The 16193-nt window shown below is 41.6% G+C and overlaps 1 protein-coding gene across 2 annotated transcripts in view; it reads right to left on the bottom strand.

Annotated features, from left to right (window-relative positions):
• Nucleotides 5081-16193, bottom strand: part of AK4 (adenylate kinase 4) — a 96165-nt gene continuing 85052 nt past the window's right edge. For both annotated transcript variants that reach the window (XM_018045182.1, XM_018045191.1), the window contains exons 4-6: nt 15350-15522; nt 12433-12551; nt 5081-11155 (exon numbers count right to left, since the gene is read on the bottom strand). In XM_018045182.1, the coding sequence (XP_017900671.1) occupies nt 11041-11155; nt 12433-12551; nt 15350-15522 (407 nt within the window). In that variant the 3' untranslated portion in view covers nt 5081-11040. The remainder of the gene's footprint in view (nt 11156-12432; nt 12552-15349; nt 15523-16193) is intronic.

The raw sequence follows: 16193 nt of genomic DNA, 5'->3' as shown, positions 1-16193 counted from the left end.
GCTGAAGAATTTTGATTCTCAATTGATTTCCTGTTGAAACTAACTTTCTGTGGATATTGGCTGCTTTCACCTCTTCATTTTCAAGACTTTTGGATTTTCCTGGACCAGATGTTTCCATGGATAGGGTTGAAGGATTTGAGTGACTTACTAGTTTCTTAGTTCAAGAGTGCCCTCTTCAGTTGGTACAGTGAAATACAATTTCTTTAATGACTAGCCTTTTGGAGGATAGGGGAGGAGGATTAGGGAGAGTTTAGTAAGATGAAATTTAACGAAACTCTCATTTCTCTAAAAACCGTCATTTCTACCAACTTCTTTATTTTTCCCACTTGTTATTGTATCTCCAAGAGATGTCTCCTCCTTCTAAGTTCTTTGTTTTCTGAGTCAATTTTCAAAATTCCACGGTGTGACTTTCAACATACAGTATCCCTTATATGTTGATACAGTATCCCATACAGTAGAAGCTGCACTTCTTCATACATGTTTTTCAGACTCTTCCTTCCCCCATTAGTGAGAGCCCTAATCCAGCATGGCTAGTCTCAGTATTTTTCCACTGAGTTGTGGAAACTCTAAATGTTTGCGACTCTCTAAATGTCACTGCACTCTCCATTTTCCAAATAATCCCAGCCTCACTCTCCATTTTCAAATGGGCTCCATAGGCAGTGCTCTTAATTAGAGATATTTCTCCACTCAAATACAATAAGAGTTTGTTTTCTGGTTATGTGGTAGATATAATTGTGTTATGTTGTGAGTTAATTGTGATTTTATTTGCTTTCCTTGATCTGTACAGTTTGGGGAAGATATATAGAAAGGGTAAGACTTAGGCAACTGTCATCTTCAGAGTCCTCACCATCTAACTTCAATTGATAAATGCCAACAGGCATAAATTTTTAGGTAATGTTTTCATGCATGCATGCAAAGTCACTTCAGTCATGCCCAATTCTGCAACTCTATGGACTATACCCTGCCAGGCTCCTCTGTCCTTGGGATTCTCCAGGTAAAAATAATGGAGAGGGTTGCCATGCTTCCTCCAGGGCATCTTCCCAAACCAAAGATTGAACCTGCGTCTCTTATGTCTCCTGCATTGACAGGCAGGTTCTTTACCATTAGTGCCACCTGGGAAGCCCAAGGTTTTCATGAGCACTAAATTGAGTTGTTTTATTGGCTTAATATGGGCTTCCTGGTGGCTTAGACGGTGAAGAATCCACCTGCAATGCAAGACACATCAGTTCAATCCCTGGGTTGGGAAGATCCCCTGGAGGAGGGCATGGCAACCCACTCCAGTATTCTTGCCTGGAGAATTCCGGTTGACAGAGGTACCTGGCAGGCTACATACAGTCCATGGGGTCGCAGAGTTGGACACAACTGAGCAACTAAGCACAGCACACTGGCTTAATACAGGGGGAACATAACAGTTTAATACAGATAAAATACAGATGATTCATTCAGGTCTTTAAGGAATGCTAGCCTGTATCCCCTTCTCCCCTACTGCTGGACCCAGGGTGGTTGATGTAATATAACACAGTCAGTGGATATAGGGTGGTCAGTGGATTGGGGCCATTACTGTGAAGAGAATGACTGATCCGTCTTGACTAATCTGGACACAGACCATTCCTTTTTGTATCCCTGATTCTTCTTTGACAGGAAATCACTTTCTCAGGGTGCATAGACTTAGACTGGGGATGTGCAAGATGGCAACTCCTGATGGGATAGAATATTTAATCCCTCCATGGGAGCTCTTTCTGTCTTGTAAAGGGACTGATGCTAGGATCCTGGCTGGGAGAAAAGCTGGCCACAGGAAGGACTCAACACTGCTCAGGTCCTAGACACCCCCAAGTGGCAAGGCTCTCCACCCTGACTCTTGCAAATTCTGCCCAAGGCCAAAGGAGCCTTGACTACAGGGCCCTTAACTGGTTATGTGGTAGATATAATTGTGTTATATAGTGAGTTCATTGTGATTTTATTTGCTTTCCTTGATCTGTCTAGTTTGGGGAAGATATAGGGAAAGGGTAAGACGTAGGCAACTGTCATCTTCAGAGTCCTCACCATCTAACTTCAATTGATAAATGTCAACATGTATAAATTTTTAGGCCTCTCTGGATCTTTGGCTAGTGAGAGTCAGCTGAATAATCATATGTGAGCACTGGAGTTGAAGTCTCCCTTTCTCTAATCCTGAGGTTCATCATCTGTAACTGGTGTATAATGCTTGGCCCACTGTGTGACACCAGAGTATATCTTCAGTAACTGCAATCTTCTGTTACACGTGCATATATGTACACACACATATAATATTTACATATACATGTACGTGTGTGTGTGTGTGTGTGTGTATGTGTGCTTCTGTGGTGACTCAATAGGAGAGAATCCACCTGTCAATGTAGGGGTCAGGGATTCAATCCCTGGGTTGGGAAGATCCCCTGGAGTAGGAATGGCAACCCACTCCAGTATTCTTGCCTGGAAAATCCCACGGACAAAGGAGCCTGGCAGGCTACACTCCAGGGGTCACAAATGAGTTGGACACAACTAAATGACTACATAATACACATATTTATATGCACATAAAAAATATGCACATATATAAAATACATATACAACATATCTAGTTTAGGTAGGTTCCCTCAAGTATGGGCAAGGTTTTCATTTAGATATTAGTTGCTTACATATTCACTGTCTGAAATGAATATGGGGGAAATTAAACCAAATTGAACTCTGGGGAGAAAACCTCAAGTTATTTAAACAGGTAGTGTTCTCTGATAAATCAGAATTCTATATAAATAAGATTTTATTTGGTCATCAAAATTAGAAGTCCTCTCCTTCATACCTCTTTGCTCTTGTATACGCTACCCCCTCACTTCATGGACATCCAGCCACTAAGACCCTCTTTTCTACCTCCTGTATTCTTCTCATCTAGAAGTCCCACATCAGCTTAAACAGATATGCTCTTTGGCATGTGCAGTGTTTTTAAAAAGTTTAAATTGCCAATATTTAAAAATAAGATTTCACACAGTGGCTCCCCTTTCAGAAAAATATAATACAACCGCGCCTTTTTGTTGAACTCTACTATCACATCTTAGTTCAGACCTGTTGTACAATTACATCATGCAAATCAGATGAGGCTCTTCTCAGCGTAAAGTCTGCTGTGAATTTTGAGACCAGGTCAATACAACTTCCCAATTCAAGTTGGTCTTATCTTTATCTCCCCAGTCCTGCCTCACATGGTTCTGGCATCCGTCTGGCATATGTGCTTGTATTTCTATATACATCCTATTCCCTTGGCCTGGGTTCTCTTTTCCAGCATCACTCAACTCAAATATTAGCTCTCCCTTCTTCTCTGCTTGGTTAGCCAAGAGTCACTCCTGTGTTCTTTCAAGTATAGTCCAGTGATTTAACTCCAACAGTTACATAAAGAGTTATTTAATCATATGTCCATCCCCTCCAGGAAATTGTAAGGAAGCCAAGGACAAAAACTGGGTCTTACTCATCTTTGCAGCCCCAGAGCCTAATAGTATTTGACAAGTGAAAGTTGTAACTGAATGACATACCCATCTCGGACCCATTTCTATCAGTCAGCTTGGGCTAAATCATGCTGTGATACCGGCTCCACTCAAATCTTAGTGGCTTATAAAATCAAAGGTTTGTTTTTCATGCACACTACTCGAGTGTCCACCATGGACTGGCCACATCCCTGCTCCACATCTTTACTTTCAGTTCAGTTCAGTTGCTCAGTCGTGTCCGACTCTTTGTGACCCCATGGACTGCAGTACGCCAGGCCTCCATGTCCATCGCCAACTCCCAGAGTTTACCCAAACTCACGTCCATTGAGTCAGTGATACCATCCAACCATCTCATCCTCTGTCATCCCCTTCTCCTCCTGCCTTCAATCTTTCCCAGCATCAGGGTCTTTTCAAATGAGTCAGCTCTTTGCATCAGGTGGCCAAAGTATTGGAGTTTCAGCTTCAATATCAGTCCTTCCAATGAATACTCAGGACTGATCTTTAGGATGGAGTGGTTTGATCTCCTTGCAGTCCAAAGGACTCTCAAGAGTCTTCTCCAACACCACAGTTCAAAAGCATCAATTCTTTGGTACTCAGCTTTCTTTATAGTCCAACTCTCATATCCATACATGACTACTGGAAAAACCATAGCCTTGACTAGACGGACCTTTGTTGGCAAACTAATGTCTCTGCTTCTTCACTTTAGGATTCAGGTAAAAGAAAAGCCCCATAGAGCTGCCAAGTTTCAATGCAGATGGAGAGATAGGTACCCATCCTCTGGTCCTAAGGCTTCTACTCAGAAGCAACACCTTCATTTCTGCTCACCTCCAGTGGTTAAAGCACATTATATACCCAAACTTTAAGCCATTGGGGCCAAGACATAAAATCCTCCTAAAAAGTGAATGGTTTGAACTTTAAAACAATGTCACACATTGCCATTAGGTCCAGTTCACCTTTCAGGGACACGGAAGCCTGGAGAACAAGTTGCTGTGTCAGCTGGAGTCTGACTCCAGTTAACGGAAAGTCCCTGCAGGAGACAGGAGAGGGCGAGGTTGGGAGAAGCCAGGGCATGCGCCCCCCGTCCCTGTCACAGGAAGACTCTCCTTCAGAGGCTCTGTTTCCTCTACACCTCAAGCTCCCACCAGAGATGTCTGCTGGAGTACTGCTTTCTGTTGAGTAAGCCTGGATGGGATGACTTAGAGTCAGGCACTCTGACCCAGTCTCCTTACCTGTAGGATGGGATCTACTTACATCACCCAGTTGCTTCAAAAAATAAAGAATGTCCATGGAAATAGGTAAAGAATAAAGTGCAGAAAAATAAAGGAGTTTGAAGGTAAACAAAGTGAGGCAACATAGTATAGCAAAAGTGAGACTGGGGGGGGTCATAAATCTTGGATTTGGGGTCTCGTTCTGCCACCAACTATCACATTATCCAGGGAACACTATATTCTCAGTTTTCCCCATCTTCAAAGTGGAGAAAACACTGTTGATAATGGGAAGGTGGCAGAGTGGCATAAATGAGAATATTTGTGAAGGTGTGTACTGCCAAGTATAAAAGGCTATATAGAAATGTTAAATGAATTCACTAGTTATAAGCAGAAAAAACTTTATTTCTATCAAATTAAAAAGTATGAATCGATCTTCAAGCCAGATAAAATCATCAATAACACAATTAACAGAGCATGTACAGATTAGACTACAGGTTTAGATACTTTGAATTAAGCACGTACACCAAAATCAAGAGTGCTGATAACTTCACACTGAGGGAAAGCACTGACTCATCGTAAACACACAACTTCTGGGAAAATGGAGCTGACATTTCACAGGAGAGTAAACCAGAGGCAAGTTGTCATTAGGTTAGAGAACTGATTTGAGCTTGAAAGGAATCACAGTGAAATGCCATTGCAATGCAACAATTTCCCGAGATCTACTCATCTCAAAAACAAGAATATATAAAAATCAGTAGTACAAATTCTCATAAAACTAGGAAAGCCCTCTGCGCCCTGACACCTTGGAGCTGACGTAATGACTGAGTTTTCATTTTTCTTCCCTTTCTTCTTCTCTAAATTAAACACAAAACTTTGTTTTTATTTAGCACATTTCTGTCTCAAGAGAAAGGTTTTATGAAATGAAATTAGACACGCATCAACTCCAGTGAGAATCTTCAAGGTGCAATGCTCTTTTGACATGTGCTTAAACAGGAAATCTTTTATTTCAACAATGACACTGTGCTTTCTAGAATAGCCTAATTATCACCAAAGAAGGAATCAATATATCCAACACTACCCCTCCCAAAACACACACTACCTCTCTCTCTCTCTCTCTCTCTCTCTCTCTCTCTCTCTCTCTCTCACACACACACCAATTTAGGGAATTTCCTGAAGCATACAGATAATGACATTTATTTTGGCAAGAACTGTGCAATTTGTTAAAAAATGATAAGGTATGGCATTTATCAGCAACTGTAATTATGTTTCAACAGACGCAGGAAGCAAATTTTCCTCACAGTTGAAATACGGCTTCACAGTTCCCCCGTCATCTGGGTCTTGCACACGTTGCCTCTGGAAACCAGACTGGGTCAGTTATATAAGGAAAGGGACCTTATGACCAGACCACATTCCCACATTAAAAGGTGTCTGTTCCTGGGTTCCTCTTCTGAAACACCAAACAGACAAGGAAGCTGCTGAAGATGGCGGGGAATAGAGCGCAATTCATACTATAGACATGATTCGTCTTATGAATTGCCTTTCTGGCCAAATTACTGCAGCAAGAAAAGATATTGTCTATTAAGTGAAAAGCAATACATGAAATCCATCAGGTAGATATGAATGCCTCCCAAGATCCCGTGACCCAGCAGGGGACAGACGAAACACCGTCCTCTGTATATACAGTGTGCGGCTACCGCCAAGACCCACTGATGCCATTTCCTGTCTTGGCACTAGAGCCAAAAGCAAAGATTCCAGGTGGGAGCAAATACCTTGTTTTACCTATTCATGAGAATAGGGAGCTCAAACTAGAGAAACATAAAAAAAGCCTTTTTGAAATTCCTGATTAATCCCTATACATATAGGAAAAGGTTAAGTAAACAGGAGCATTTCAGTTCTAAAACACAAAGAGGCAAGATAATTGAGATAATACTATTACATAGGCTAATTGTTGAGGATTTAATTAGATAATGGATGGAGTGCACATAGCACCAATAACAGTGACTACCAAGCCCTTTTGATACCTGAACATACTTGGAAATTTGCTGTCTTTATGATTTAAGCCAAGACTTCTCCCTCCCCTCCTGCCCCCCGCACACACCACAAGCAGGTAGTTAAAACTCCTTTAAACAAATAACCAAAATCAGATATTGAGCTCAGTTTCCAGTGATTTAAAAAGTATAAAAACTCTATTTATGGGTTTACATGGGCATCTTTCTATCAAAATTTATCCTGTCAACAACCTGTAGGGTTTCCCTGGCAGTCCAGTGATTAAGACTCTGCACTTCCACTTCAGAGGGCACAGGTTCGATTCCTGGCTGGGTAAGTTCTGCATGCTTCATGGTGTGGCCAGAAAAGAAAAAACTCAACCTAGAAATGGCAGGAGAAGCCACAGCATCACCTGTCTCCCAAGAATCTTCCATCGCCTGTGCCTATTCTTACCTTTTCCCCTTCCCTACCAACGAGAGGAGCACACCCTGGATGAAGCTGGAGCTCACGTGAGCTGAGCTATTGGAAGGTTTTGAGAGCCACCCTGGAGAAGGCAGGTGAGATGGGAAGCCATTTCTGCCAGAATTGTGAGTGATAAGCAGGGCCACCACACCAGAGGGCAGGCAAAGACGTGGATTTGGCGTTCAGGACCATGTTAATGTGCAATGTCACACAGGGAGGATGATATTAAAGTCTAGGGTGACCCTGGATTAGGAGCTCAATCGCCATTTGTTCACTGGCTAGCACTATAGGAAAGATCAGTTACTATGGGGGCCTTGTTTGGTGGTGGAGGCAAGGGAGTCATTTGTTCTGATGTCAGGGAAACCAAGTATTTAGTGTCTGGAGGGCTCCCAGGCGCCTAGGGGAGTTTGTAAGCACCATGGCTGGGGTGGCGCAAGCATCAGGGTCCCTTCAGGGACACAAAACCATGGACACCAAGAGAACAAGGGAGGACCGTGAGCTTGCCGCTGCCACAGAGTACCTGGACCCAAGCCAGGCCTACTTTGACAGCCTTTCATTTTACTTACGTACAAAAGTAAAAGTCGCTCAGTCATGTCCCACTCTTTGCTTCTCCCGTGGACTATATAGTCCATGGAATTCTCCAGGCCAGAATACTGGAGGGGGTAGCCATTCCCTTCTCCAGGGGATCTTCCCAACCCAGAGATCGAACCCAGGTCTCCTGCAAAGCAGGTAGATTTTTTACCAGGGAAGCCCTCATTTTACTTATAAGTGAGCAGTTATGGATGATCAAGGGCTCAGACTCTCCTCTAGCAGCTTCCTTTGCTTAAGCAAAAGGGAAAAAGGAAAAGGGAACACTCTCATACAGAGGTGGATGTCAGCAGAGTGAACCCTGCCATTCTGGATGTGAGACCACTTGGAAATACAAGCAAGCTCAGAGCCCTGCGTTGCTTGGGACAGGATGCAGGTAGTTACCATCTAGGAGCAGAGCCAGGAAACCTGCATTCAAGGGTGTCTACACTGCACGTTGACAGCAGAAGCCAGGTCAAGATGCTTTACTCTGCTGACCCTTGCGTTGTTTATAAACATGGGATCACGCCTGTCTCAAAGGACACTGTCAAGATTAAATGAGATGTTTGCAAATGTCCTAAAACTATACACACATGACACTGAGCAGGCCTTCAATACATGGTACCTATTATATGCTTGCTTTAGTGTTAGAGCATATGAAACACAGCAGTGTTTTCAAGTTCTAAATAAGCAGGAAGCTGGTGGGGATAAGAGAAAGCAAAATGAATGCAGAGCTGGCTAGAATCAGAGAAGGAGGGGATATGTAGGAATTTTAGAAACCACCCAAACTACTCTTTGTGCCTAGCTTTGATGGAACCTCACGTGTGGCAGTAGAAGGAAAACTAAACAGTTCCCTTTAATTTTATCTTGGTCAAAATATTTTCAAGAAAATTTTATTTATTTTAGTGCAAAATCATTGAAGGAAAAGCTAGACTTTGTTGAAGAAAACCAGAAACATTTTTTTTTAGGCTATCGAACATCATCAAACAAGCATCATCTTTTAAAAGCCCGTGGAAACAAGTGTTTGGCTTTCATTATGGTCTCACCTAGCAAAGGTGACTGTGCTCTACTGCAGGGCAAATCAGAAATAGCACACACTATTGAGATGCATTGAGCGACTGACACTGGCTTTAAGTGTCTATTTTGCTGGAAGGGAGAAGGGAGGGAAGGATGAAGGAGCAGAGTATTGAGTCAGGGATCACCTAGGCTATTTCCCCTACCTCTTCCCCAAAACTCCAAAGCACCTGATTACATTGGAGCATCTGATAAACATCAACAGAAGGGAGGAAAGTTTTGAAGATTTTTCTGTTTCCAAAAAAGCACACACTTTCCTCTCCTGAATGATCCCTATAATAACCTTAACTTTCTACTTTTCCTACTTTATGGAAATTGTCTCCATGGCAAAACTACTCTAAATTGTGCAATTTTCCTCAAATAAGACTTGTTTTTCTCTATGCCTGGTTCCCCTGGAAACCTGAGCTGTATCTGCATGTCTAATTTTCACCCTATCCCCATCAACTGGCATTCAAACACAACTCTTCTCAAAAGTCACTATCATGCACTGATATTTCACACATCTGAACTGGGCATTTCAACTGCATAAACCTAGAAAGTAAATAATCTTACTTCACTTGGATTCAGAGGATGAGGAGGAAACTGGTCTGTGTTTCCACTAAGGTAGCCAAAGAACATTCACATGAAGGGACAAAGTAAGAAGGACTGGCCAGAGTTGGGGTAGTGTTTGTAGAGAAGATGCTTGGCTACCATACATAATCCATGGGTCAGTGAATGACTGGAAATTCACTGTGACATCTTCAGAAAATAAATAATGTGTTCCAACATTACCTATGCTGAAAGGCTTTTGTTTTCTCAGCAGTATCAAGAGTTAGACAGAAGTCACTCCTGGAAATAGTAAAGGACCCTCGCTGGTACAAGCACGATGCATGAAGAGGAATATCTATTTAAGGCAACTTTCATTGTCTTTCCCAGAGGAGGGCGAGCATTAGTGGCCACCAAGTCTGGAAACCAGGCAAATCCTTAATAAATCATTTATTGATACTACATTCTAATGAATGACAAAATAGTGTGATCTATATTTCTAGACTTAGTGGCCATCCTATAGAAAGCATCTTTGGAATAGAATAAAAAACTACAATTTTATCAAATCCCATAATCATAAAGCTGTCATTATGAGTCTAGGCACAGCTAGTGCAACATTTTCCTTGACCCCACAGGCTCCATTCCCTTTACCAACTATTTATAATATGCTTGGGTCATTCACATGAGAAAAACACTGTCAGCATCAATATTTAGCAGCATTTCAAAATATATATATTTTTTGTCTTCACTATAGGCTAAACTATTCTTTCAGTCCAGTAATTCCATATGGTCTTATTTACTTCTATACATAAGATACAATCTTTTAACATTTATGCAGGTGAATATTTCCCAGTTTTTGAGAGTTCCCCAAAGACTCTTAGGGTTTTATTTTGCCACAATAAAAGAAAGGAGCGGTGTCAACTCATGAGAGTCAGACCAACAGTTTAAGTAGACCCTCCACACAGTTCAGTTCCTGGTGCATAAAGAGACTGAACGTTGTCCCCCAGCTCTCAGACAGGAATTTGAGAGGGATAAAAGCAGGAACAATATTACTTAATAGTCTAGGGAGGGAGAAAACAGATGTCTAATAAAAGCAGTAGAAGCCAAGTCCTTCCATTCTAGGATGTCTGAAAAACAGATTCAGTGGAGTATGGATGCAGCGAAGGCGTCATTCCTAACAGAAAAAAAGTGAACTGTGGACAGTCACTCAAGGCCAGAGAAGCAATCACTGAGAGCTACTGTTTCAATCCCACTGTCACCAGGAGGGCACATGCCAGAGAGCCAGGGACAGAGGCAGCTATAGCCCCTGGCATTCTCAGGCCTCCTGGTGCTATGTTTCAACAGCCTTTAGGGGCTGGGGAGAGCCAGGGAGCACCACCGTCACGTGTGAAAAAGCTATTATGGCAACAACCTGGCCATGGAAAATCAACTAGAGCTTGGGTGATACACCGCTTGGAATCCAGCCTGTGTTGCTTCCTTTCTTATAAAGAACTTGAGACATGTGCAGGGACATCTTAAACACGTGGAGGTGGCCCCTCTTTTAGAAAGGCAGAGAAGAGCCTCGTCATTAACTCATTCTATTCATTAGTTTTCATGTCTGTTCACCATTAAAACTAGAAAAGACACTGCAAGCTATCTCAGCTAGCTGCTAACTGGGGCATGGCACCAACACTACACACACAGTTGAACGAATGACCATATCTTCCTGGTTCTTCCACTGCGCAGGCTCAGTAAGCTTCTTTGGACTGAACAGGTGTGATCTTGTTCGAGAAAAGCGTGTAAACATAGGGCCAGATTTTGTTAGTCTCGGTTCCCGAAAACTGATGGAGCACTCCTCGGCTCCTGAAAAACAAAGTACGATATACAGGGCATTTTAGGTTTTCTTTTGACATGATATCAGCGCAGATGAAGATCCTGGGTATAATGTAAACACAATCTCCTGGTCTACGTCACACATCACTGAGTCCCAAAACCAATGTATCAACACCCCCAGTCCGGTACAACTAAATAAAGCCTTATCCTCTGCAATGCTGAAAAGCTTGATGTCATGCCACCTCTTCTTCTCCCCTTTAAAAACATGATAACATTATAGGGACAACCCCAAATCTGCCTCAATACACACAGTGAAAAGCAAATCAGTAACAAACCTTGCTACTCCAAAACCCTTGTTATAGATCATGAAACACAAGATGTATCCTAATAAATGGTCAAGAATTTCATATCTAAAGGCTGGCTAAATTATTTGGGGGCTACAAGATCAGACAATGATTACAGCAGAGGCTGTACACTGCTGTCCTGAATGCAGTCCATACATGGGCTTTGTTTGGCATCCAAGCTATTAAAAATTTTTTAGGGAACTGCCTGGTGGTCCAGTGGTTAGGACTCGCTGCTATTACTGCCAGGGGTCCAGGTTCAATCCTTGGATGGGGAAATGAGATACCACAAACTGCAACATAGCCAAAAAAATTTTTTTTCATTTTTTTGCCAATATATTATAAAATATGGGATTTTCTTCTGCAGAGAAAGCCTGACTTCTGCTTCTTTTGAAAAACAGGCTCACTGGCCACACTTAGCCTGAGTGCTTCCATGGTTATAATTGGCTCGAGCAACAGAGGAGCTGCCTAGTTCAACTGTCACTCAACTGCCCAGCTTGACGTGCCCCCCACCAGGTTTGACACTCATTTCCATCACCTGCCTAGCCCCCGTAGTTATCTGAATTTGCAACCTGTAGTTTATAGCTTTAGTTTTTCTTTATTAAACTCCCTCCAGACATATCTAAGCCAAAAAGTCCCTTCTAATCTTCTGGCCAAGTCATATATTTACACGTGGGTGTATCAAAATGTAAACCAATATTTCAGTCCCTTAAGAAAATGAAAATGTCTAGATGCTAATTTCTAACCACACAGAGATGATCAGGCTGTGGTCCTTATAAGAGCTTAAGCATAAAAATACCAGGCACTCTTTCCCATGTACATACCAGCATTTCATCTGATTTCATCTGAGAGGTATTTGGCCTTTCAGGTTTACCAGGCTTAAAGAAACTGCAACCCACTGTCTTTCCCATGAGGAGCCACACCTCTTCAGTTGGCCATGGCATGGAAACACTGAAGCATACTCACTTGTATAATTCGATGACTGGTTTTGCCACATCCTTGTACTGTCTTAGTCTGGCAGCAACTGCTTCAGGTTTGTCATCCTCCTGCTGGACCAATGGTTCACCAGTGACGTCATCAATCCCCTACAAATAGCAGAGACAGCAGCTAGTGTGGCCAACACTTAAGCCATTCCATACGTAAAAACTTTCCTGGGCAAAACTGTACATTCACCTTTGATTCCCACCACCTGATGAGTTAGCCCCAGGGGACAATAAGAATGATGAAGGTGGTTGAAAAACAAACAGCATTAATAAGTATGTTAAGCTTTTTTCATAAGAGATGAAACATTAAATCTTTAAGACTTCTGATATTTCCAAACATATTCCACTGCTTGATAAATGACACCTTTAATCCATAGTTCAAAATTCCATCTTACTTCACCCAACAACAAAATAGCCACTAGACAAGACAATGTCACTCTGGTCCTCTAAATATTCCTAAAACTAGCTTCTTTCTAAAGCTTGAGTTCTTAAAATGGAAACTGAATGTCTCAAAGAACCAAATGGCTTCCTTAGGAAAAACGCTAATCAAAGAGAAGGTATGCCAGTCCTGTTTTTGCTACTTTCATATTCTATCACGTAGTTCTTCCAAGATTAAACTTACTCAGGTTATTTTAGCAAATCAAACAATGACATCTAAAGTTAGAACAAAATAGGCATGAATCATATACCCATGATAACCACGAACAAACATTCTGGCAACTGAAAAACTGTAATTTCAGAAAATCTGATTTTGGGGTGTACTTTAACTTCCCCAGGAGCCATATCTGCATACAAAACCAAAATGGACACCTCAGAATTTCACCTCCCATGTCCATGGCTATTGGACTACCAAGGCAGATAGTCACAGGAAATCAATCTGTCAAAAGGCAGAAGAGAGCAGAACTTAGGCATAGAGCAGAAGGCTCGGGCATTCAACTGGATAACCCAAAATTGCCTGTAAGTTTGAAATGCACTAAAATTCCAATACAGCACAAAGCCTTAAGTATATAACTGACACTCAGAATTTACTGGTGAGCCACATAATTATCATGTGTGTAATACAGGGCTATTACCCTGATGGAACAGGAGAGATGACGGGTGGGAGAAGGCGATCCATCACTCATTCCTCTCCTTTATTTTACTTATTGCTGCAAAGCTCAGGAATCATCTCCAGGACTTCAGAGCACCCAGAAATACAACACTGCTTCCAGAAAGGGCAGAAGGGTGCTAGGACAACAGCATCTCTCCCAGGGGAGCTTGGTCATAGCAGCTGGCTGACTTGGCCCAAACTGGCACTTCCACTGCTGTCTTTGGAAATAGCACTGCAGCTACAGCGCTCTTTTAGGGGTACCCAGGCTTTGGAAAGCAACTCAGATTCTACAAGACTCTCCACATCAGCAAGTCTGAGGAGAGCCAAAATATGATGTATCTGTGTTAGATTCCAATGCCAACTCAGAACCCTCTTTTCCTCCTTAACCATTTTTCCCCCATACTTGTTTTTTGGGATGGAATGATGGAAGGGCTCTACAAAGGAATTCCAGAATAACATATATTTTTAAAAGTAGACTTCAAAAGGAGACTACTGCTTAACCTATATGAAAAGGACTTATAAGAACCTAATGATGACTTAAGGAACTAGATGGCATCCATCCACCCCTTGAAGTAGTTTTCTATAGTTGTTATTGACTATATTCAAGTCTATCCTAGTCCATAAACATTAAACCAGTAAGACGCAATAGCCACACCTTTCACATTTAGATAGGAGCAAGTAATACTATATATTAGCAAATAAGAATGATCAGATTGAACTAATTCATGCCTTTACCAGGAAGAACAGTATCTCTTTAAGTGAGTTTGCCAAAAGTTTCTTTAACCATATACCTTTACATGTACTTAACTTTATGCAGACACATAGTTATTATATTGTGAAGTTCTTTTAAAGGGCAATCTTCTATGCCTTTGGCTCTCTCTCATCCCTGTACATCCTCATGCTCACTACTCACATGACCCCACTCACTCTAACCCTGTGCCTTACTCTGTCCCAGCCCCAAACACTGGCAGCCCAGGATAGATCCTTTGTATCTTTATCCCTACTTTTATGACGCTAGAGAGCATTCATAATCACGTAAACAGATAGGTATAAACAAGGATGGTCATGGTTTAACAAAAATGGAATCATTCTGCTGTTTGCATTTGTCATTTAATAATACCCAGGGAAAAATATTACTCTAGGCCAAAGAATATAGTAAGTAAAGCACTAGTCACTCAGTTGCATCCAACACTTTGCAACACTATGGACTGTAGCCCACCAGGCTCCTCTGTCCATGGAACTCTCCAGGCAAGAATACTGGAGTGGGTTGCCATTTCCTTCTCTGGGAAATCTTCCCAATGAATATAGCACTAACTCAATTTTCTTTCTACTGACTACATAATATTCCAAAATGTGATTATTGCCAATTTTATTTAGCCACCCCTAGAGATGAACGTTTGTATTGTTTTCAAGTTTTATTTTTCCCATTACAAACAGCACCAAAATAAGCCTCACTGTGTACATGACCTTACCTGCTAGTGCTTACATTTTCATAGACTGTACTCCCAGAAGTGGGTTGAATGAAACATGTATTTAAAATTTTTAATGTACATTGCTAGATTGCTTCTCTAAAAGATGATTAACATTTCATATACCTAATACAGACAACAGTACTGTGTTCCCAGATCCTAGCCAGCAATAAAAGTGTTAATTTACATTCCTTCATTACAAGTGAATGATAATTTTAAAATATTTGTTGGCTATGTATATTTGCTCTTTTTGGAATAGCCTATTCATATTGTTCCCCCACTTTTCAACTGAAATGTTTTACCTCCTTGGCAATGTGTGAAAGTACTTTGCATACTCTTACATGTACATGAGGTGGGTTGAAGTCCAGGTTATATACCCTTCCACTGGGAGGGTGAATCCAACGTCGGCTGAGACGATCTTTGAGCGTTTCAAATGGAATGTTCAAAGTGATCACTAGATCCAGGTCACATATTCTGTCCAAGGCTTCAGCCTGAACTAATGTTCGAGGAAAACCTAAATGCCAAAACAAAATATATCAAATGCAAGACACGTACCAAATCTAATTAGCTGTTGGAATTATTTTCAGAGACAGAATAATCAAATCTGCACAAATACTACCCAGAAAGGAACTTTAAAAATCAGGAATTTATAGCAACTTCAATAAACTGAATATTAGCAGAAACTATGCTACTTTATAACCTAGCTTCAGCATTTGGAATATAAAACGTTAAGGGAGTCACATGATAAAAGCAAAAAGTACTAAAAACTAGACTGGTCCCACCTCTGGTGTAAGCTCTGCTCTTAACTACCTGTGTGACTTTGGACAAGTTGCAACACCTCCATTTCCTGTTCTGTTAAAGAACCAAGGGACGAATTTATATCTGTGTCCTTTTAGTTGTAATAGCTTGTGTGTGTGTGTATGTACTAACTAACTTCAGTTGTGTCCAACTCTTTGCAACCCTATGGACCATAGTCTGCCAGGCTCCTCTGTCCATGGGATTCTCTAGGCAAGAATATTGGAGTGGGTTGCCACACCCTTCTCCAGGGGATCTTCCTGACCCAGGGATTGAACCCACATCCCTTACATCCTCTGCATTGGCTGGCAGGCCCGTTACCACTAGCACCACCTCGAAAGTCCTTGTAATAGCTTGCTGCTGCTGCTGCTGCTAAATCGCTTCAGTCGT

Source organism: Capra hircus, chromosome 3 (genome assembly GCF_001704415.2).
Source record: "Capra hircus breed San Clemente chromosome 3, ASM170441v1, whole genome shotgun sequence".
Lineage (NCBI taxonomy): Eukaryota > Metazoa > Chordata > Mammalia > Artiodactyla > Bovidae > Capra > Capra hircus.
This window is presented reverse-complemented; position numbering and strand designations above follow the sequence as displayed.